Source organism: Pyrgilauda ruficollis, unplaced genomic scaffold, assembly GCF_017590135.1.
Source record: "Pyrgilauda ruficollis isolate IOZ18807 unplaced genomic scaffold, ASM1759013v1 scaffold20, whole genome shotgun sequence".
Lineage (NCBI taxonomy): Eukaryota > Metazoa > Chordata > Aves > Passeriformes > Passeridae > Pyrgilauda > Pyrgilauda ruficollis.
This window is the reverse complement of record NW_024519207.1, coordinates 5,098,147-5,122,814: the sequence shown is the minus strand read 5'-3', so window position 1 is coordinate 5,122,814 and position 24,668 is coordinate 5,098,147. Positions and strand designations below refer to the sequence as shown.

General features: G+C 38.1%; 2 protein-coding genes across 4 annotated transcripts; one reads left to right on the top strand and one right to left on the bottom strand.

Annotated features, from left to right (window-relative positions):
- Positions 1-6,965: 6,965 nt before the first annotated feature.
- Positions 6,966-14,000, bottom strand: CCDC122 (coiled-coil domain containing 122). The gene is made up of 4 exons (XM_041467064.1): positions 13,875-14,000; positions 11,882-12,280; positions 10,623-10,739; positions 6,966-7,130 (listed from the first exon to the last, which is right to left on the bottom strand). The coding sequence occupies exons 1-4, from the start codon at positions 13,986-13,988 to the stop codon at positions 6,966-6,968; spliced, it is 795 nt and encodes a 264-aa protein (XP_041322998.1). The 5' UTR covers positions 13,989-14,000.
- A 2,182-nt stretch (positions 14,001-16,182) lies between these two features.
- Positions 16,183-23,970, top strand: LACC1 (laccase domain containing 1). 3 transcript variants are annotated; one of them, XM_041467067.1, is made up of 6 exons: positions 16,183-16,379; positions 19,609-20,204; positions 20,763-20,944; positions 21,422-21,587; positions 22,234-22,459; positions 22,908-23,970. In XM_041467067.1, the coding sequence occupies exons 2-6, from the start codon at positions 19,637-19,639 to the stop codon at positions 23,080-23,082; spliced, it is 1,317 nt and encodes a 438-aa protein (XP_041323001.1). In that variant the 5' UTR covers positions 16,183-16,379; positions 19,609-19,636; the 3' UTR covers positions 23,083-23,970. The 3 variants fall into 3 exon arrangements, with proteins under 3 accessions (XP_041323001.1, XP_041323002.1, XP_041323003.1); XM_041467068.1 differs by lacking the exon at positions 19,609-20,204 and having other exon boundaries at positions 16,185-16,379; XM_041467069.1 differs by lacking the exons at positions 16,183-16,379; positions 19,609-20,204 and adding an exon at positions 20,214-20,643.
- The last annotated feature ends 698 nt before the right edge of the window (positions 23,971-24,668 follow it).

Below are 24,668 nucleotides of genomic sequence, written 5' to 3'. Positions count from 1 at the left end.
TCTATGACAGAAACTGAAAAGATGCTAAAAAGGAGAGTACTCCACCATGAAAGTGAAAACCTTTAGCCAAAAACCTACTCTGGTTAACTGCAAATGGAAATGGCTGTTAAAAGCACCTCCCACTGCTCCCCAGTGTAAAAGTATTTTCCCAGTGTATTTGGAAAACAGGACAACATCCAATTGTTACATTATTGAATGTAATATATAAATGAGAAGCTTGCAGCCCAGGAAATCAATAGGGAAAGGTAGAAATGCAAAGGAAAATCTGTGGCCAGCAATAAGACAATAAAGAGCCTTTACTAATAGAGATCTTGTGGCTGTGATGGCTTAAGAATTTGAGGCTTGGATGCATCTTACCTTACTTTAGACATCAAAATAATAGTTATTTACATCTGAGCCAGTGGCACTTCACTCCTTTACTTCTTTACAGTCAGCTGAGAGGGACTTTTTAGGGCACAATTCCTGTCATCCTAAAGCAACCATGTAAAGCAGTTCAGATGAAGCATCCCTATAAGTATTTCTTTTCTTCCATGTCTAAAAAGGAAGAACCATCAGATATAACTGGGAAAAAACTTGAGATACTCATGCTCTCCTCTGCAAAAATACTTGCTTGCTTTCCCAATTGCACCAGTTAACCCAAAATAAATGCACTAGCAATTAAACAAGTCTTAGCAACAATATAAACTCATAATTTGAGACATGGTAATAATTTTAGTAGAGATGCACAAAAGGTAGATAACACATTAGTACTGCACCTGAGGCAGGGCATTCCAATCCTTTAGTAAATATGAGAGATATGACAAAGCCCGAGGATAAAATTTTAATCACGACCCTCAGATAGCTTTTATCCAAGGGGATTGAGAAGGCCACTGGTCTATTAGTGTACATTTTATAGGAATGTTATAAAGTCAGGATTCAATAGATTAGAATTCTGTGCCAATACTCAAAAAGAGAAAAAAAATCTAAAAGTCAGTCATTACATGATGGTTATCCTGAAACTGTCCTCCTTCTTCCCTTAAAATCCCCCACCAAAGCTGTAGTTTTCTCCACAGCATGCAGCCATAAAATAAACCTTTAAATATGTGTAAAAAACAGACAGTCTGTGCTGTTTCTGGGCTTATATCACACAAAACAGGTATTTAATTGAGTCTTTTAATTTAAGGATAGTTGCCTTTGAAGTGTCTGAGAAGACTCTGCCATAAGGCATGCAAGAGCTGAATCAGCTGCAGGATGCCTTTCTCTTGTCAAGTATATTGGGAGCCTCGAGCAGTGACATTCATACCTTATGTTTCAGCTTTCCAGAACACTGACCTTGAGACAGAACTGCAGTTTCAGGCCAAAAGACTCAGTCCAGGAAGAGTTATTTAAGAAGCCTGAAAACACACGTTTACATAATATGTTGTAAATTTGTAACTATCAACTGTCATCAGTTTTAGTCAGCTGTGAGTCTGATCTGATAATTTTGAAATATATTCTTCATCAAAGAGTGGCAAGACAAGGATCTTAAACAGAATAATTCTTACTAAGAAGATAGTGACCTAAGAAAAAAATTTGTAGCAGACAAAACCAAAGATTTTTTCATTATTTTATAAGAAAAAATGTGCATTCCTTCTGTTTTTAGTGGACTTTTCATTATAACTAAAATTAAAACAGAAGGTCTGAGATTAAAAAGCAGATCAAAAATTAAGACTGAGTACATTGAATCCTCCAGTTGTTGTAAAAGCTGGAATGAGCACCATCTCCTTTTCATTCTGCGCTTTTAGAAAAAAAAAATAGCATTTGGGATTATACATCGTGGTCTGTAGAAATGTTAACGCTTCTTACGGTAAGGATTGACCTTCAAAAGCGGGGGATGAAAGGCGCCTTTACCATGTAAGAATTCGTTTCACCACTGGAGGGAACTATTGGACTTCAGTGCCAGTGAGGGGAAGCAGCAGCTGCGTTTCAAACGCCGGTGCTTGTTCCACCTCAGAAAAGTCGGCAAAACCTTGCTGAAATCACTGCAAGTCATAGATGGCGTTAATTGATACAACGTGCAGATGACAGAAAAACATCGAAGCTTTTATGTCAATAAGTGACAGTCAATAAGTGTTGAATATATGGTATATGATATTTATAATAAAATGAGAGATTGAGAAGCTTGCTGCTCTTGGAAAGATTTAGAGACAATTTTACTGAATTCTGTACAAACATTGAACTATTTAAATTTAAAAGCTACTGAAAAAGGTAGAAAGAACTCGTGTGATTTCCTAACAGGAGAAGTCCCTGTTCAACACAGAGCATTGTCATTTGCTGGTTATTGTAGCAACCACTTTCAACAAGAATTATATTTAGTGACATGGTAAAGCTACCTCTTCTGTTTGCTTTCACGGAAACATAGAATGGTTTGGCTTATAAGGGATTTTTAAAGACCATTATAGTCCAAAACCCCTGGAATGAGCAGGGATGTCTTCAACTAGATCAGGTTGCTCTAAGCCCAGTCCAACCTGACCTTGAAAGATTTCAGGGATGGGGCATCCACCACCTCTATAGGCAACCTGTGCAAGTGCCTCACCACTCTTTAAAGGCAGTTCCTCAAAAAGCCACAGCCTCCACATGACCCAGAGCTACATGCTACAGCTGCAATTTAACAAAGCATCTAATAATTACTTTGGTAACAATATATTTATGCATTTTGGAAAATCAGCTAAGAGTTCTAAAATTTGGGTTTTTTCCCCATCCTCAGCAGCATGATGTACCATCAATGCATGATGTGGCCATGATTCCTCTTCTCTGAAGCATCATGTAAGAACTATGGTAGAATATTGCAACACTTCCTGTCACACTCGTACACAGCTCCGCAAGTGACTCTCCTGAGGGACAAAGCAAACTGTTAGAGAGGCAAGCAGCACAGCACTGGTGTCTACCCCCAACCCTCCTCCCCTCCTCCGTTGTTCTGTTTTTATGTTGTTTATCTGATGCAGCCTTGATGAGAGCAGTGACTTTAGCAGGAATATCTGCATTATCTGACACATTTCCTCTGCTTCCAGCACCTGAGGTTGTTGAGTCACATGAAAGGGTTTCCTGTGGAGCACTGGCTTACAGCACAGGGAAATACCTCCCTTTATCATACAGCAGTACATTTGCTCCAAGTCATGAGTGATTCAACAGCTGTATATTTTCCCTGTCAAGTGTGGAATTCCCCCACTACTCTCCTATTCATTGACACCATATTGTTGGAATAAATCCAGTTTCCTGTGCTTTAAAGTTTTCCTAGGTGGTGGGTAGGACTCGTTGGTTGGTGAGTTTTCCCACGCTTAGCTATTTACATGCCCACTGCTCATTGCTGTTCTCTGTTCAGAGTGGGCAGTGACTCTTGCCATTCTCTGCGGAGCACTGAAGCCTGAAATTCTTCCCTTAGCCCTGCACCCATCCTCAAAAATTACTGATATGGGTTTGACAGCACAGTTTGGTTCCAACAGGAGCTGGGAGAGCTTAATGTACTAAGAATACAAAGTTCATTCACTAAGTTATTTCCCAAAAATAATAAACCATTTTCCTATTGTCTGTGCTTGCTTGCTAAGGGGGGGGTGGGGGGGCGGAAATGCCCTGAAATCAAATTGCTACTGTTCAATGTTGTACCAAGAAAAATATGCCTCAGGACATTGCCAGGATTTGTTGAAACTAGACATTGTTACAAAAAGCTACACAATTTCTTTTTCATTTGTTGTACAGAATGCTGACAGTTTAGAGAAGGTAATAATTTATATTTCCTTGTTTCAGGTGACTTTTTTTTCTCCAGATGAGGTTTTCTCCCAATTAACTGTAATTTCCTAGTAAAATGTTTATACCTTCCTTATATTTATTTTCTGAATGTTAAATTTGAGATGCTGCACCTGGGAAAATATGTAAGTACTTTGCTATATAAAGGTCTGTTTAATTCAAGTGCATAAAATGTGTTTGATCTTCTAAAATGTGGTGTTTAGCACTGAATACAGATTTCAGGTGTAGTCACTGGCTAAAGTAGAAGTCTGCTGGAAACTGAGGACAAAGCTTCCAAAATTAAAAATTAATCAATTCATGTTTTAAGGCAGTTAAACACACAAATGATGTGTCTATGTGGGATGAGAGATTATAGTTGTGGCATTTAACTAGGACAGTGAGGTGGGATGACAACAACAATCAGTGCATGCATAGTTTAATAAAACTTGTTTTTTCAATATACATATTTAGATGGACTAAGTTGTGTCTCAAATACTCTAGTAACTACTGGGGATTCCTTGGTATTAGCGGAACTCTGTACCAAAAAAATCCTTGGCCACTTGTGATTCCTTCCAATTCACATCCTAGTTTTACCAAGAAACTCATCTGTGTGGGTCAGAAAGGAACTGTTGCATGGTTTAGCTGTGCCTCTGTATGAATGGAGCGAGCTTTGGAAATTAAAGTACACTTCAGCTTCTCTACCTTATTGCCACAAAATGTAGCTACAGTTCAAGTATGTATGCTGAAAAAGCAAGTTTTTCAGTATACACTGAAGAAAAGCTACCTTTGGTAGCTGAGATCCCAAGAAGGGGTCAAGGGTCCCAGTAGGAAAAAAACATGGGCTCTCTGGCAAAGAGCAAGAAGGAGTATGAGACAACTTAGACCTTGGATGATAGGAAGGTGTTTGTATAGAAGGGAACATTTCCTCCACATGTAGCTGTAAAGGGAGTACTCTACACAGCCCTTGTATGCACCCCAGTTAAGTGGTATTAAACAATTTCAAAACATATACAAAGAATCACAGAAGTAATTTGAGATACCGGAAATTACTGAGATTTATGAAAAAGGAACAAGGAAGATGTAAGTCTAAGGTATTTATTGCAGATGAGTGAGTCATTCTGTACATGTGCTGATAATGCAGAAACCATCCTAATTCCCAGGGAAGTCATAATGAACATCTTCATTGGTCAGAAAGAAAAACAAAGGTATGATATTGTTGTTACATTAGAAGGTTTGGATTGTTTGTTATAGTGGTTTTTACCTGGTAATAAATGCAAGGCTAAACTGTGATATTAGCCCATGGTAATAGATGTCAAAGTGAACTTAGTTGAAGCAAGATACAAAGCATATTTTGATGCTTTAATTGTTCTAGAGCAGAACTAATGAGTAACTAAAAATAAAAACAAGATAGTATCAGTGGTAAAAGGCATACTTAAGGGTACATGATCTTAAGACCCCGAAAATGTTGGATGTTGTACCACTTTGAGGGGGATACATTAAGCTAAAGTTATTGGTCAGATCTGATAATCAGTAGCTTTAGAAGACTTGAACTATTTAACACATCAAGAAGACAGCACAGTATTTTTACTTATGTCATTGTACTTGATATAAAGTACACTCATTTTACTTAATGGATGAATAAACTGAAATTAGGAATCATGCAAAATAAAAGAAGAGCACTTAATTGCTGAAACTAACAATAACACAGTAAATTCTCCAGCTTTTCAGATCTGGACTCTATCTAGAAGACGCACATGCATAAAATGGATGCTATTTTGCCCTGTGTAGGGATAAACAATTGTAATGTTACAGCTTTGCACTACATACTCAATAAGACTCAATATTCAGGACATACTGTTACTATAGATTTGGTTATTAAGGTTTTTATTTCTACTTTATTGCTGTAATGAAAGAAGCCTGGTTCATATTATTGCAAAAGAAAAAGACTGAGCAAAGAAGCCTTGAGAGACTAACAATGTTGAGAGAGAGCCTTAATGAATCAGGATATTGCTTAAAATATCTTTGTATTAAGTGAAATAACATATTAAGGGAAATGTAAATATACATGAATATATGAAGGTAATAATGGTACTACACTTTAAACCTTGCTTTCCTAAGATAACAATATATAAGCAGTTTAACATTTTTCACAGTAAATAGTCAAGTCTTCATTTTATATTCATGAGTAAAGGTAAATCTAAATTATTCAAGACAACACCTTAAATAAAAAGCTATTTTCATAGAACAGATAAACATTACAAGTTATGTTCAAGCAGAATGACTGCCTTCAGTGTAAGAGTAGGGAAAGTACTGCAAATTCTTCAAATCTCAAGCAATATAAAAATAAAAGAAAAGTAAAGGAAAATGGCTACTGTTCACTACTGTTTTAACAAGAATTTTTAATACATTGTCATTTATGTTGTGTCATCTTAGATCATTAAGCGCTTAGATGTTAGATGGCTGATATTAGTTAAAATCCTCTAGTCAAAAAATTCTTCTATCATCAATCTATAATGCATTCCTGTTTCTTGAGGGTAAGTTGTTCCATTTTACAAGCTGTCCAGACATGGTACCTACTCACTCCTCTTTTCTAACATCTATTAGACCAGTTGAAGTCAGATTATTTGAAGTCCAGTTCATACAAGAGCGTACTTGTTCCAAAACCTTTTACAGCTGGACAGCCTTTGGCCCCCATGACAAAACATCCTGGCAGACTGTAGCATCTTCTATATAAGTTTCCCACAGAGCAAAATACGGGCTGTCAAAGCTTTCAGAGTTCCCTGGCAAGTTGCAATAAGAAGGGATGTGGATAAAAGGTAAAAGAACTTTGGTGTCTCAGGAGTGCAAATATATACCAATATTAATTTCTCTGTAGGGAAAGCAGTGTACAGCCCAACCTTTGGAGACCAAATGAAATATAAAGGAACTTCCCAAATCTTGTTTGATTGACTTTTAAATAACTTTTTAGATAAAATTGACACATATTTTGAAAACACCTGGAAGTGACAGTAACTTTCTTCCTGAACAGGTAAGTTATTCCTGAACAGCTAACTCATTATTGTGGCTATTAGTTTAGGCCACAAAATGAAAGAGAGAAAAACTTTAAAAAGAAGGAAATCACTGAGGCCTAGCCCAGTTATCAGGCTATTTAAGATTCCTAGCATTTCCAGAGAAAAAACCCTGCCTGGAAAAGATTACGCACATTCTATTCTTTGTGAAGTTTGTTACATGATGTTTTGTAACTCTGCTACTCCAAGACACTTTCTTAGTTCTGCGGCCTTCTTCTCCAACTGCTGAATGTTCCAGTGCCATTGTCTTTTATTTGAATGGACTTTGTTCAGTTGGCAATGCAAACGTTTTAATATAGCATCATATCTCTTATTCTGTACCTAAAAAAAAAAAAAACAAAAAACAAACTTCAAAATTTCATTCCAGTAAAACTATTTACAGAAGTGAGTTCAGCTCAGCAACAGGTCTGGACCGACACATCCTTTTTGGAGGGTTCCATTTGTTTATGTACACTTGTACTAACTACAGTCTTGCATTGCACACAAACCACCACTACCAGAAATCCCAAAACCTACCAACCAACAGAAACACCACAAACAACACACAGCAAATCTTACTACCAAGAAAACCTGTAACCCTGCCTGCTTGTCCTGCCTGCATGAAGTGCCTCGCAAACTGCCATGCCATGCCTCTGTTTGCCGCTCACGCTAGAGGCCCTTTTAATTCAGAAAAGGTCCTGCATGGCCCTCAAGCATTCATCTGACTTATTTCAGATATCTGGTTGAGGACATGAATCATGCCTCACTTTCCCATTAAGGAAAGAGCACAGCTCTGTCCTAGTAAGACCTTAAGTGTGGAGGTCAGTGTGGATATCTGCTCTGTAGATGTTTAATATTTAACTAAGTAAATACCACCCAAGGACAGCATGTCACATTTCTGGCAAAGCTCTGCATGTGGAAGATTTGAGGCTCCAAAATGAGAGGTGAGAAAGAAGAAATTTTTATTCTTTGACAAGCATGTTTGGGCATAAATAAGAATACAAATGAGGTAACCTTGCTGACTGTAGTAGCACATTTGTAGCTGCACTGCAGTTAAAATGGCACATTTTTCTTAGGCAATACTGTGGCAACGCAGGACTGTCAATTCTGCTCTCATTGCTGCTTTATGTGGAGAAGTAAATTTGCATTCTGAAGTGTTAAAAGAATGAAACACTCACTGCAATAAAAATTAAAATAATGGGCATTCCCTTAATGAAATTTGGGCTTACTTACCCTAGTTTAAATGGCATATGAGTGGTAGTGTATAATTACTCTTGTGTTTGCTTATTGAAGCTTTATTACACTGTATTTCACATGCACACGATGATGTACAGCTGCATCAGAACCCACAGCACTGTCGGTGACTTCCTGCAAATCTCACTGCCTAAATTTCACAAATAACTAGGAAACTGCCACACTGGTGTTCTATAAATTACTGCCTTATTTTACTGGCAATGGCTTGTTACCTCATGTTACCTCATTGCCTTCATGTTACCTCACTCTCCAGTATAATTGTCTGCAACATTTTGAGGAATGCTGTCAGATTCACTCATCTGAAAGAGTGCTTAGGGCATCTGCATCACTAGGACTACATTGTATGACACTGAAACATCTATGATCAATATTATCTGCTTTTTTTAGAAATGCGTCTCTAGCATCATTATTGGGAACAGTCAGGCACATCTGCTGAGGGAGGGAGCACTAATATGATTACTGGAGACAGGGAGAGTACAACATTGTGCTTTTTATTGGATCTTTTGTACATGGAAGTCAAACACTAGAAAAAAATTGCCTGGGCACTCAGGGTATCTCCACCACCAGGGTCATTTAAGGACAGGATAGGCAAGCATCTGCCAAGAGTAATACAGTCGCACACTGACATTGGCGAAAGAGGGCAGCAGGGGAATAGACAGTCTTTTGGGTTGAAGGGTTTTTTTTTTTATTACTTTTACATAACAACAAATTTTCTATTATTTGTGGATATGTTGAATTATCCTTATGACTGAAGCCTTGACCCTACACAGATATCCACCCTGATTTATTGCTGACAACCCTGTCCAAGGCTGGGAACAGGATCTGCTTTTCAAGAAATGGGCAATGGGGCTGGTGCTCAGGAAAGAGAGCAAGAGAAGGTCCACAGGCTGCTTTAAGAGTCACAGAATATGCTGAGTTGCAAGGGACCCATCAGGACCATCACATCCAACTCCTGGCTCTGCATAGGACATTCCCAGGTGTCACACCATGTGTCTGAGAGCATTGTCCAAATGCTTCCTGAATTGTGAAGGCTTGGTGCTGTGACCACTTCCCTAGGGAGGCTGTTGCAGTGCCTAACCACTCTCTGGGTGAAGAACCTTTTCCCAATGTCCAACCTGAACCTCCTCTGACACAACTTCAGGCCAGTCCCTCGGATACTGTCACTGGTCACCACAGAGCAGAGATCAGTGCCTGCCCCTGTTCTTCTCCTCACAAGCAAGCTCTAACTGCAATGAGGTCTCTGCTCAGTCTCCTCTCCTCCAGGCTGAACAGACCAAATGACCTCAGATGCTCCTCACATGGCTTTCCCTCAAAGCCCATCTTAGCTGCCCTCCTTTGGATGCTCCAAACAATTACATCAGGTGCCAGCAGTCTGTAGCTGAATTCCACCACTGCAGCTCAATAAAACCTCTTCCATGTGGCTAGTATCTCACTTTATTCCTGTGTTGACTTGAGTATTCTTTCCCAAGTTGTGCTGAGGGTATAAATGTGTCTGTCAACACACTGTCAGTTCTTATATTAAAAACTGGACTGTTTTCAGGAGAGTTCTTAATAGAAAATAATACCCTGAAAGGCTTTGGATTTGAACCTGCTTTCCTTGAGACAGAAAGAACATATAATCCAAAAAAATGAAGAACAAAAGTGAAGGTTAATCTTCCCTATTTAATTAAATTGATATTGATAACAGAACGTTATTTTTAGGCTACCTAATTTAACTTTGGATTTAGAGAATTTTCTTAAGAGGATGTTGCCTTGGTAATAAAAAAATTTCTCAGATGCTGACTAGCAGATCTATTCTAAAGCAGCTGTGTTTTACTTTTCAGGTTAAAAATTCTCTCTGTTCACTGTCATATAAAAAAAAAATAATATTCTTTCTTCCTCCTACATTTTACAAAGGGTAATAGACCTAACCTTAAATCAGTTAATCTTTATATTATTAAGCTTTGCTCATTAAATTTTGTAGCCTTTATTTGAACTGACAAGATAAACGGTATGAAACTTCCAAATTAAAAATTATCTACATCATACAGGGTATTTTAGTAAGGAACAAAACGAAAAATATAGTTCAATTATTTAAAAGAGAAGGTTTTAACTATTGATCAGAATTTTATCTTGTCAGCTAATTAGGAGCTGCTGTGTTATTCCTAATTTAATGTCAGCTTAAATTAGGGAGATTCATGGGAAGTTCAATTTCCTGGTGCATTTGATTCTTCCACTGATGAGTTATCAAGTCATGAATAATCAAGTCAGCAGTGAAATGTAAAGTATTTCAGAAGTATTACAGAAATTTGAAAATGTGCATTTGCTTTACTACCATTCAGTGACCTCTTCTTTTTCCAGGAATCATTCCAAAAGTTGATATATGAAATCCTTCTCAAATGACTTCTGAAAAAATGTTCTTCACAACTAAGCTCTGAATTTTAGAAAGACTATCAGTACCCAGAATTTAAGACAGCATCATTACTGCATATACTTGAACAATGTATAGCCAGCAATGCTGTATAAAGTACTTCAAACTTCATTTGCATTATCTACATTCCATCAGGAGAACTGCAATTAAATTTTATTCCAATGACTCACCTCAATTTCTTTTCTAAGCTTGGCATGCTTTTTTTTCTCTTCTTCCAGCAGATCTCTTCTTTTATTGATGAATTCTTTCAATGTTGTGACTTCACTTTTTAAAAGTGTGATTTCTTCCTGCAGATGTAAGTCAAGATACAGAAATCCACTCCTTGAAAGGTTACACGGTTCATCTAATATACTTATTAAACTTGTCTCATCTAAACAGTCTCAGTTAATAGAGATGAGATAAAGGTCTATAATAATTTCACAATAAACATATTAATATTAATTAAAATTATAATAATATAGGATGAGTAATTATTTAAAAATAGCTATTAAATATTTTACCACATGGTTTTACACCTGTAAGATTATATACTCTTGATCTAAAATATAAGAAGTACAACAAGACAGGACTTTGACCTCAATTTGGTGGTCTTCATTTAAAGAATTAACTGCAATGTAATTAACTGCAAAATGGAAGAATATTTAATGTAATTAACTGCAAAATGGAAGAATATTTAATGTAATATTTTAGATATATTTTTCTTTCTCACAGGAAAATACTATATTAATTAGTCTTTATTTATCAGTATTGAAAGATCTGTTGTACAAACAAATTTTCATCAATTTACATTAAAAGAGTACCATCAAATTTTCAATAATGCAAGTTACATGAAAGTTGAAATCTGCAATCCCATTTCAACTTCATACTTGTGCTTGTCCATATATTGGCAAAACTCGATGGTGAAAAATTCCTATGTAGCTGCTATTAGTAAAAAATGCAGTTGGGTCAAGTAAAACCAACAGTGTTAGATTAGAATACCAAACATGTTTTTTCTCTCTTCTTATTTCTATGACCATCTCATAAAAACTACCTCCTGCTGGCAAACAGCTCAAATTTATTTTGTTGTCAGCAAAGTTTAAAGAATATTGTGTTCTTACCTGAAACATGTAACAATATGGCAATCTTCCACAGAATTCTGAAAAGTGTCCATGTAAGTTTATCCAATGAAAAAGCTTAATTTACAGTTCTGTAGTATTTTCATATTTGAGTTCATTCGAACACACAGTAGAAACATTTTTTATAACAATACCGATATTTTTAACTGCATATTGAAGTAAAATTTTTTCCAATGAATGCAGCATTATGAATTACCTATATTCCCTTGCAGTCAGTCCCTCATGAACCATAAACATATTAGACAAAATAATCATATGAACTATATCAAAATTATTCCACATAAAAGGAAAGAATCAAAAAGGAAATATAGTACCTGCACTTGTTTTATAACAGATCCTTCTGGATTCTGCAGATCACATATTAGCTCCTCTTTCTTTGCCTTTAGTTCTTCCACAAGCACTTTCTTTTCAGCAAGTTCAATCATAATTGGCAATTTACTTTCCATCTCCCAAAAGAGATGTTTATGATCCTTTATTTTTTCCCGATATTCATTATTTCTTGCAAGTATCATCTCAAACTCCTCTTGTATTGTTTCTGCATCACACCTTAATTTTAAATTTTCAGAATACAGGGCTCTGACTTGGGCCTCCAGATTTTCACAGTGACATTTTGTCACTTCTATGGCATCATCTTGCAGATGTATTTCCCTTTCTGTTGTCTTTGTTTCTAACAGAACCGAATTCATTTCTTTTTCTAGTTCCTGGCACTTTGCCTGTAAAATATTTCAGCGTTCATTTAAGAATTTTTTTTGGAGGAAGATATGAAGTATCTAGTTAAACATCGTAATTTATATTTATTCAACAGCCTTTTTTTTCACTTGTCTAATGTGGTTTAAATGGAAGATAATTAGACTTATATTTGTTAATATCATAGTCTTAGAGGTACAATGTAAGAATACTATCTTAGTCTTCTCCCCTTAGATTGAGTCTAAAATATTAAATAAGATACCTTTGAACTCACTTTTAAATACCTCACAGTTGCAAGAGATATCTATATCTATATCTATATCTATCTATATCTATATCTATATATCTATATATGTCTCTAATGTTTGCTTAGAGCTGGTGAAATCCTAATCAGACTAAAAATAACTTAAGATGCCAAAAATCCCTTGAAAACCTACACAGACACATAGAGGGGTGTGTCAGGTAATGGAGCTTAACTAGGCTGTTCAACTGAGGAAAAATCCTGACTTCATCACAGTAGTAGCTGAGAGTTGAATTAATCACAGCTATTTTCAACCCCATAAGAAATATTTATCTAGTCCTAAAAAGGCCTCTACATGATCTCATTGATGAGAAGTGAACAAAACCAGGAAGTAGTACTTCAAACCATCATAAGAAATCACAGAATCATCAGGGTTGGAAAGGACCTGTCATTACCTAGGGCTTTAAAGTTTTCTGGGTCTGTTTTAAAACAGATAGATGTTTTTAAATTGTAAGATCACAAATTATTGTCGCAGCATCATCAGACTATATTTTGGGACACAGGACAAAGCTTCTTGTAAAGTGTGGCCAGTCTACTGACATTCCTAAAAATACAAGATTTCACTGCTACTTCAGAAATGTTATTTTTGTGCAAAATTTCAAAAATCAATTATTTCAGTTGTAGAGCTATGCACAGATATTATAATTGGAATGCTACTATTTCCATTTGTGTTCTTCCATCCTCAAAAATGTCCACTGGAATTGTCTTTTCTCAGACTTAAAAGTAAGTTTCTCAACAGAAACTTGATCTTGAAGGTTAAACAATAATTGAAAACTTAATAAAAGACAAAAGAAATTATCACACAGTCTTCACAAAAACGACACATATCCAGTGTTCTACAAAATAGTACTGAATAATACTAGTATTTAATGACTACTTAGGATGCTCACTTCAAACATAAGGGGGAAGAAAACTATTTTGTGTCAAAAAAGATGTTAAGAAAAAAATTTGTATAATCCTTCTCCCATAATTTCTTAGGAAATTACGATTTAAAAAAAAATCAAAAAGTTCTAACTTTGCATTTAGTCGTTGTGGGTTCACTTTGTGGGCTAAGCCCAGTATTTTTGTTTCGTTTTTTCCAAGTGACAAACCAACGTTTCACCTGCTGTAATGAAGACTTAGCTGTGTTGTGGCCTGACAAACAACAATACACACCCACAGTTTTGGCTGAGCCTAAATGCCACACACAGGAACAGAATAGCCGTCTAACATTTGAGTGCACTCGCACATTAAGTACCACCAGCTTCTCTTGTTCAAGGAAATACTTTTTCATCGATTGAAAAATAATTTATTTAACTACTCTAAACAAGGTTTATTACCTGCAATTGGCAAAGAACTGCTTTGCTTTTTTCTATGTCTGAGGCCTGTGCCTGCTGCTGCTCTGCAACTCGTTTTACAACTTCAGCTAGCGATGGGGAATGTTGCTTGGCCATTTCAGGCAGAAGTGAAGAACTGCAGGGATAGAAAAAGAAGTGAATTGTTTTATCTTCTTTCTATTCAGTTCTTGTAGAGAAAACAATATTGAGGGCTGTCCCGTGCGATCGCAGGTCGATACATTAATTTCATTTGGTTCATTTTTAATTAGCAAGAACATGTTACTCAAAGCTAATCACTGAGAATTAGCACACTTTCTTGCAGAATCTCGTAAAATAAACCTGCTATGTGATACTGCGATGTTCTTCCGGCTTCTCTGCAGAGCAGATCGCCGGTTTGTGAGCACAGCTGTACCTTTTTAAGGCACCCTACGAGCATATTAAATGCCCGAGGCCGGGCTCTCGCGTTCCTGCCGAGTACCGGCGCTGCTGCGGCCGCCACACGGCACCTGCAGCGCTCTCCGCGCCGCCGCCCGGGGCCTGCGGCAGCCCAGGGCCACGGGGAGCCGGGAGAGGGGTTGATCCCGCCGGGAGAGGGGCTGATCCCGCCGGGAGCGGGACCGAGCCCTCCAGGAGTCGGAGGGAACGCGGCGGGAGGGATCCCTTAGGAAACGTGTGGCGGTCTCACCAGCCGTGGCGGTGGCGCCGCCCGGCTCGGCGGTGCCCGAGGCCGTCCCGCTCCGCGCCCTCTGCTCCCAAAGCTCCCCCAGCTTCCCCGTTCACTGTATTGCACTGCACTTGCTGCCACCATTTGTTCTGCTGACAACATCAGGTTTTCCCGAGCACCACTGGGTTACGAAGGACAAGCGATGCGGCCCAGTTTCTTCTGGCCTATGCCGTGCCCTGCTCTGTAGCCACGGACGTGCCTCTGACCCGCTTGTGCTCCTCTAGGGAATTCTAGGGAATTTTAACCCTAAATCGCACTATTTTTATAATTCGATTTTTAAATTTACCTATTTTGTATTTTTATATTTTTATAACATATTTAACTTAAAATTACAAATATTGTATGTTATGTTAAGCAACTTAATTATATATAGTATATATAATATTAAGCAACTTACATATATAAAAAAATGTTAAAAATACTTACATATGTATTTGTAACAATTATTTTATAAACTAATAGCTCATCTCTGCATATGACCTATTTATTTAATCCAGTTTCTGAAGTGCCGTAAGCTAAATATAATATTTCATTCAGGAGATGTCAATTTGTCATTTTTCAATATTGTTTTGTACCCTGAATATTTTCTGACCTTTTCCTTCTCAGCATTCTGCACCAAAAATAACACCAGTAATTAGTTTTACTTCCTTAGTCTGGCTGAAGGAAAGAAATTGATTGCATTGGTTTTCTCCACCAAGCAGTTTCCCTGTTAATTTTTAATGACATAGCTCAGGCACATTTGGCAGCGCGGTGGAAAGCCTCAGAGATGACCGATTTTTGCAAACTTCAGGAAAAGAGATGTCTGGGTAAGGAAGGACAAGACTGCCTCATCAGTCTACTTCAGGAGGGAGAGCCAGGATTGTCCAGCACATGCTGAACAGAATAGCAGGAGGGGAAATAGCAGAGCACTCACAATGTGTGTTTTGGACCTGGCAGAAATGTGGGTTTACTGTGGTTGCAGGGAAAGGAAGAACAGGAGATAGCGTTTTATGGGAAATCAGACTTTATTAATTCCCCTGTCCATTAAAAATTACTGTCCTTTTTTTCTTGCCCCTTTCTTCCGTTGTCATATACTTAACAGTCATGACTATGATTTTAACACAGCTGAGGAAATGTATTTATTATCTTTTGATTCTTGCGCAAAGCCTGATATCAATCCCTCATTTCCTTGCTTGCCTTTTAACCATAGCATTGTCCTGTCAAAGAACTAAGACTTCTTCACTTAGCTGTGTGAAATTCCCAGCTGCTGCAAGGAGAAATTGCCATCCTCATTTGGGACCTGTGGCCCCAAAAGCTGACATTGTGTAACCTCTCTGTTTAGGTCCAGAATACACTTTTTCGTGGCTGGCTGCCAAATTCTTCAGTGGAACACGCAGCTACAGCTCAGAAAAGGAAACTTCTTCTCTCTGCACAAGTTTTCCTTTAACTTCTTTGTGGGGTTGTCCTGTTCGGCTGCGCCGTGCGGTTGGGAGTTGGTTTGCGGTTGTGCAAAGCCGGCGCAGTGTGATCACAGCAGGGTTAACGCCGCTTCCGCGTTCAGCGCTCCCCAGGCACTTGTTAATCGTGTTGGTGCCTTGCAGTACAGTTTGTTCTTTCCGGTGTAACCAGCAGCAAAGCAGGGTCCCGTCAAAAAGAAGAAATACAGGTTCCTTTACACAGCACAGGAATTTCCAGCTTGTGCAAATCAGCTCCGAGATTGAAAGAAGTGAGATATATAAAGCTGGAAATGTCTGTGTATTTTATCAGATGGTACCTTTCAGAATGCAATAGGATTGTCCAGCTGTGTAAGTAAACTCCCGTGTTTATGAAAACTGTGTGCGCCTCAGTATTTTCATTGTATGTGGTGATTTCTGTTTCTTTAACCTTGCCTAAAAAAAAAAAATAGGTTATAAAAGAAGAAGAATGTTTTATTTTAATCCAGTTTAAGAGGCTTAAATGTATTTCTTTTTCCCCTCTAGTTTTTGGATTTTCTTTTTTATGTTTGCTCTTGTTGAAATTTTGCACGTGTGCTGTTATCTTTGTTCATTTGGGCTGCTTCAATGACCTGTTTTCTTTCTCAGGGCATCTCTCTCTGGCAGACGTTAAATATCTCCTGCCATTTTAATTTACAAAAAATTATGTCTGTTCTCTCAGTTTCTCTACTAATATAAGATGACCAGCAGGATTCAAAGATGCAGGAAATTGTCAGCAATCTTTTCTTGGCCAACAGTGCACTTTTAGAATTAGATTTCTGGCGTTCTTGAAAATTGCTTATTTGCATCTCTTTTCCACCCTAGGCTGTCTCTTCTCTGCAGCCTGGTTTTATTTCCTTCATTGTTCTTTTTCTATATTAGTTTTGCTTTTCTACTTTTTTCTCTTGTTACCTTCCTCATGTCACATATTGTTACCATTTTCTTTGACCTACTTTTTTTGGGTGTCTGTGCAAGAAATTCTCATAACCTCCAAATGTTTGTCCTGTCAGTTTCAGGAAGTGAGAAAATAGCTAATGGGTAGCCTTGGCTTCAAGTTTGTGCAAGTGTTTGTCTTGAATTGTGTACCAAAACAATCAACTCCTTAATAAATGTACTTATTTCTTTGGATGTTGCTTCAATGGAACACTGGTACTGTAAAGCATGTTAATTAAAACCTGAATAACCATAAATACATGTTCCATAAGCTAAAACATTGCTGTGCATGTCTTTTGAGAAGGCTTTTTTTTTTGGAGTGACATAGAAACGAATCAGTTTTGCTGTGATTGTAAGCAAATTTATTTTGACACCACTGTCCTCACTAGGACTCTGTGATGCAAAGCTGGAAGGATATGAGGATGAATCAGCCCCATTGTTCCTATGTGTACATCCCAATAATTGCCCCTGTGGAGTCTTTGCAGTGCATACACAACTTAATAACAATCTATGCAATTACCTCTCCCTCATCAAACACTTTCCTTCCACCCTTCTTTGGTGGTATTTTTCTGGGCAAGTAGAAGAACAGCAATGAGCTCTATTTACCTTCCACTACTGACATATCTGAAGTGGAGCAATAATCTCGTTTTGCTCTACACCCCTCTGTTGTGCTGTCTTTCCTGGGACTATTCACTATACTTTGGTTGGAATTGTGTCACACTCAGACAGGCCTCCCACAGAGAGTGTCAGGGCAGGGAAGGATATACTCTGATTTCCCAAGTCATGGTCTTTGGCATGAGTCTGTTTCAGCGCTGTTTTCTTAGCAAGTTCTTTACTCTAAAATCCATTATCAGCTGTGTGTAAATAACACTCTGAGCAAAATCAGGAGTCATAAATTCCTTGGCAGTTGCTTTTATTTGCTATCACATTTTGATATTTTCAGCTCACCTGTTTTGATAGTCGCCAATTAATCTTTGTAAGTGTTCAATTCGCAGAAAGGAGAACATAATTTTCAGTCAGGATTATTTTTCTTCCAGTCTGGAGAAAAGAACAATGAAGAAAATACAGAATGTTTTCTGTAAAACCTTCTCTAAATAAGCCGTCTTTTAAAACCACAAAGGTTTTTGACCTCTCATTTCAGTGGAGAAACTCTGGGAGTCCACAGACAAACATAAAATGCCAAGGAGTACATCACATTTACCATAATGATAGGCCTCGATTACACATGGAAGTAGTATTTTTGCAGGATAATGAAGTGATGTGAAGCCAGAACATTCATGTGGTTACAGGAGAATGAGGTCTTGGGGCAGGATAATTGTGCCAGGCATTATTTAGTGAATTTTCCTACAAGTAAATTATATTTGTGCACAATTTGTTGCTGTGCAAAAAAAAAAAAAAAAAAAAAAAAAGGTTTTAAAGAATACTCTGAATGATTATGGGGTCTTACAACTGTTGGTAAAGGTGCATATATTTCTCCTAGATCAAGCACAGTGCTTAGTCATGAAATCTAAGTAGGTATCTTTGAGGCTCCCAAAGCAGAGGGATCTAGCCTTTTGTTCCAGACCTCTGGATGCCTGCACTGGAAATGGAAAGATTATCAGAGAGACAGAAAAGAAAGTAAGACACTTTTGAGAGAATATGTAAAATAGCCCCTCATAGCAACAGAGAGAGGAAAAGATGGATTGACAAGTTTCCACAGGTAGACCTAGCTGGGCTTGGATCAATAAAGTTCAGAAAAGGGAAAAAACTAACCATGAAAACTGGAATTACACCATTGACTACAAAACAAAATGTGAATGGTAGATGACATTGGATAAGCTTAACACATCTTGATTTCAGAGTGGAGTGCAGCTAGCAGAGTGAAAAAGTGGAGGTAAGAAGCTGTGCACCGTATTCTCTTGCTTTAATTTAGTTCTAAATACTTGTTCCATTACTAGGTAAAGTTTCAGTAACCAGTACTGGGGTCTTGTGCGTGCTGAAAAGAAGAACTATCCTGGTCATGTGCTCCTTCACACAAAAGCCAGAAATTAGCAAGTCAATACTTTTGGAAATGCAGAATAGAGATGTAAGAAAGGTCTTGTGAAGGCCTGTGGGAAAAAATGTCATTGCCCTCACAGTTCAGCACCCTACTGCCAGGAGGGCTAGCAGACATGAGCTCCATCTCAGACATAAGTATGTTAAACTCCTCCAAAGAAATTGCTACGGAAACTCCTCCAGTCCCAGGAAGCTAAAGGACTTCTGTATTTGTTTGCATCATGAAGGCTGGAGAACAGCCCATGAATCATGTCAAGAAGATCCATTAGGCTAATGAGGGTTAATAGATTCAATAAATCTAATCTTATGTACCAACCTTTCATCATCCCTGACCTGGGAAAGACCTGAAGTAGGTGGATGATAGGGAAATACCTAAATGCTTAAATAAATACATAATTATTTCCATTTCCGCTAGTTTTCTTTTGTTGGAATTTCTTTTGATGCAGCTGGGAAAGCCTAAGTCAGTAATTAACTGCTACATATCTTCTTTACACAGTATCACTGAACTAAATGCCGTAACATGATTCTGTGTTCGGACTAGCAGTGCTGTTCTTTACTTTTTGTTTGTTTTTCATGTTTTGTTACTACTTGGCAGCTGGAGAAACCTTTAAATATCCTGGAATATGGTGGAAGCAGTACTGATAGATCTGTTCAGCCTCACACCTGACTTGCAGAACAACACCCAAGGATTACTACACAACACTCTGGAAGCTATTGAGAAATGCTCTTCCATCCATGCTCCATTTGTTTATGTCATGTGTTGCCAGAGGCAGGGGAGTGAAAAGAAAGGTGAACAAGAGTTCTTGCTTCCAGCTCTGAGAGGTTTTCAGAGTCTGAAGAGAAGACTGGAGGTGGTATGTGCTCAGACTACAGCTGCTGCTTTGTACACTGTCAAACAGAGACTGGATGAAAAAGACCTGAGCATCATTAAAGTTATTCTCCCTACCTTAAGAAAAGACTTAATGAAAATATATATAGACCATCTCTTTACAGCAGTCTATCAGTTTGAATTCGAGGATTTACAGGTGGTACCTGACAGTGAAAGCCTGCAGATACCAGAACATCAGCATGAAGGGCACACGCTTCCTTCACAGGACAGGGCACTCATCCAAAGTGAGATTCAGATGTACTTGGAAAGCCTGCCAAGCCTGAAAGGGGAGCTCATCATCCTCAGATCTTCCCTGATCCCAGGTAGAGAGTTCCAGCTAACAGTTTTTACAGAGACTTACCAAGCATACTTCTTCCAGGGAGTTGCAAAATGAGTAAGATTTGGAAATGCCTTCAGGCATCAAATAACTCTATATGATGTTGTAATAGTATAATAGTATAATGTGTATAAAAGGAAGAAGTGTCAATAAAAATACAGCAAAAGTCTGGCAAAAGTGTTCCAGGCCTGAGCATGATCTGAGAAAAGACAGTCCTGGGAGGGCAGACTATAAAATCTCCTTCTATCTGTGTGGGAATTCCACACTTCGAGAGTTGCCATCATGATTTGGAAAGGCAGGATAAGAGTTTCTGCTGGTCTGCAGCCCCAGACACACCTGATGTCTTAGTGTCCCTGCTATGGCATGACTGTGAGCAAGAAGGAAATTAGGAATCCTTAAATTTAAATACCACAGCTAAATTGAAGGTAAAGCAATACTCTTACTTGATTGGCTGATTCCAGGTCACTTCAGTATAAACCCATGTAATAGCTGGTTTGATCTTGTTTTGAAAGGAATTGTCTGTTGTGTTTTCTTGCCTTGCCAGATGATATTTTTTTACATGGGTTCACCACAAGGACAGGTGGGATCTCCTACATACCAACTCTAAGCTCCTGCAATCTCTTCAGCAGCTCCAAGCGGAGGGACCCACAAGTTGTTGTTAAAGAAAATCTCCGCCGGCTAGCTAACGCTGCAGGATTTAACCCAGAGGCTTTTCACAGAGTCAAGGTATCTTATAAAACAATGGATTCAAGTAAATGGCTCAGATATTCCTTCATGTATCACTGGCTAAATTGTAGGCATTATTCTTATCTTTGTCAGCAAGAACCTGTGATAAGCAGGACAACTAAAACATTTATGCTGGCAGTTTATCTGGGGGAGTAGCCATCCAAACTATCAGCCATTTGTCACAATATGAAAAAGCAGCACTGATTCTTCCAAGTCTGTTCTAATATTTAACTTACCACAAAATAATAATCAAATAAATGATCAGAGCACTTTCTCCTAAAACAAAAATACACCATTGCTTCTATAGTGGGTTTCTACTGATACATCTTCACAGCATTTGAACAAGGGAGACCTGATTTCCATGCGTAATCAGTTAGTGCATAAGAGTGTTTCATGTCAAAGAAAAACCTTGTATTAGTCAGATCTGGGTTGTTTTGCAGCCATATCACTGTCCACATTCTGTTTTTGTTTTGACAGGTAGATCATGCTAATGCTGTGTGTATTATGGGAAAGACAGAGCCTGACAACTATGATGGAATAGTTACGAATCAGAAGGGTGTCACGCTGGCAGCACCAGGTGCTGACTGCATACCCGTGCTCTTTGCTGATCCTGTCAGAAGAGCCTGCGGTGCTGCTCATTCTGGTAGGAATTGCACTCCCTGTGCAATGCAGAGATTTCCTGGGACTCAAAACGGGATATAAGAACCCAAAGCTGGGCTTTCTTCTATCTGTTCCAAGTAATACCCAATTGCAAACTTGGCTTCTGTCTATTCCAAAAAATATCTCTAGCTTGAGCCTGGTTTTTGAGGGCTTTTTCCCCCCTAAAAACAACATTAAAACACTTTGACCATGTTACAAAACTATATTTCTGACATATTTTAGTTGTATTCCCACTTAAAAAAAATGTTTCAAGCACAGAGGACTTGTGAGGTATACTCTAATTGCCCAAACCAGGACACTTGGGAAAAAGAACTCTGGCATTCTAAACTAAACACTTCTCTCTAGTTTCCATTTCCACAAAATTATATTTTTTTATATAATTATATATAAATATATAATTATATTTATTATATAATTATATTTGAAAACTGCTTGCTGTTAATGTGAAATTTGGGGGGGGGGGAAGGAGGAAGCCTTCTAAGCTAATTTAATATTAGATATAATTATTTAATTTTAGGTGTAAATGCATCTCCTAATTTATACCTTTAATAAGTGCATTTATTTTTAGCTTTTAGAAAATGAAAAAGAAAATGTATACCAATTTTTTTTCAACCTCTCATGTCTCACAGGATGGAAGGGCACATTGTTAGGAGTGTCTATGGCCACAGTGAATGCTATGGTTTCTGAATATAGCTGTAACGTGAAAGATATTCTTGTGGTGCTGGGCCCATCTGTGGGACCTTGCTGCTATAAACTTCCTCATGAATCAGCAAAAGAATTTCACAGAATTGATCCAAATTGTGTGAGACTATTTGACTCTGCAAGTCCTTATGTTGATATCAGAAGAGCAACAAGGTAAGCCTCCTGAGGGAACAAAAGATTAATTCCACATTCATTATAAAAAATTGCTTTGATACTGTATTATTCAGCACTAATATGGTGAGGGTTCTCAACAAAGTACTCTCTAGTTCTTTCCAGATCAAGAAAGAATACTTTTGAATGAATGGTATTTGCTCACTTTTGCTGGATTTCAGCAATTATTTTATTGTTATACTGTTACATATTGTTAGTCTATGGATTATAAACAAAAGTTCAAATTTAATGTGATTTTACAGGTTGAAGGAAAGTAAAAATTTTAGTCTCATACTGAAAGAAAGAAACAAAAAAAGCAAATGAAAGCCCCAATCACAATAGTGGCACAGTGTGTTCAGCTGGTACTTGAGGTTCTGCCTTAATGATAGTGCCTTATGGAATGTGAGAATGTAAAAACAGTAATATTTTCTGTTTCTCTTTTTTTTTTCAGGATTCTTCTTGAGAGAGGTGGGATTCTTCCCGAGAACATCCAAGATGATTCTATCACAGACCAGAACCAAAACATCACTTTCTGTACTGCATGCCACCCTGATAAATTTTACTCTCACTTTCGTGATGGCACTAACTTTGGGACACAGATTGGCTTCATATCAATCAAAGACTGAGACAGTATCTCTTACTCTAGAACAGCATTCAGATAATAAGTCTGCTGCATCGTCTGGCATCCTGCTCTCCTCCTTTCTTTTTTTTCCTCCTTTCTTTCACAGACTTGTAGTAGGGAATCCGTGGGTCTTGGGATTCTCCTGCTTGTTCCTTCCCTTGCCCTTCTGAGGCAAGAATAAGTACCTGTGGTGTGGGGACAACAGTTCTTGTATGAGACAGGGTGCAAAGGAAACAAGGACAAACCACACCAGTGGAAAAATCCTTCTACAAGATCCAGATACAAGCTTGAAGTTTATGGATCCTCCTTGACCAAATATTTTCCAGAAACCTCACTATCTTAAGTTGGTGGAAGCCCAAAAAACACCAGTCTTCATTAGCTTCTGGTTGAGACTGCTGAATGACACCGAGTATGACATTGCTAATACAGGAAGGGAAGCCAGTATTGCATGTTACCTGTTTGAGACACTCAACTTTGATAGTTTCAGCTGAAGCCTTACAAAATTTTGTGCATGGGATTAATTTTTTTCTTTGGATTAGTTTAAAGAACTCCAAAATAATTACAGGAATTTTCCTATGGAAAATAACTTCAAGGTAAGAAGCAAGCAGGCTCCTTTGGGGCAGATATTGAAAATATATGAACTCTCACCATTCTGTAATTTTTGGCTGTAGGAAGTGTAGGACTAAACCCCTTAATTTATGTGTATGTTCATGTCTCTTAGGATTTTTTTTTTTTTAAATAGTGGTGCTTTGATAATGTCATTGACACACTCTCAACAATGCTGTGTTATCCAATAAATATCTAAAAAGTTCCATGAATTTATCCTGAGTTAATTTTACAGACCAATAGTTGGACTTACGTGTCTTACTAAGCAAATTCTAAGTGTGCACTGTTTTCTTTTGGCCAATAAAAATAATGCCTCTAGATTTTACAATAGACATGACGTTTTCTGACACGCAGACAGTGAGAGATTGCTAACAGTAAAGCTGTGCTGATTGCAGCTTGCAGAGCTGCCAAGCACAAGCCTTGGGCCAGCGGCGCCGTGACGTACTTTCTATTTTGGATTCTGCGAGCTTTCCCCGGTCTGACTGCTCTGCCCGCTAGAGGTCAGTGCTCGCTCGCGCTGCTCTTCCATCCTGGAGGCGGGGATGGATGGATGGATGGATGGATGGATGGATGGATGGATGGATGGATGGATGGATGGAGGATGGATGGGGGTCCAAACCATGAGGTTTGCAAAGCACTGCACAGCCCACGCTGCTACTTTTGCCTCTACAGTCACCTCACAAGTTATTCTAATATTTGTGCTTGAGGAATAATCTGTTTTCATTTCGATTCGGAGCTGACCGAATTAGACCTTTCTTTGTTTTCTGGAAGAACATACATTTTTTAAAAAAATTCCTTTTACCTGTGAATGGTATTTCTCAGAGAAGAGTCTGGCTCTGAGTATGTTCTCTGACTGTAACCATCTACGAAAACAATACATTTCCGCCAACTATCTTACTTCTTCATAAATATTATTCTTCTGCTGCTGTAGCCCTGCAGTCGTTGACAATCTTCAGTTACCTTTTTAAAACTCCTCCATTACTT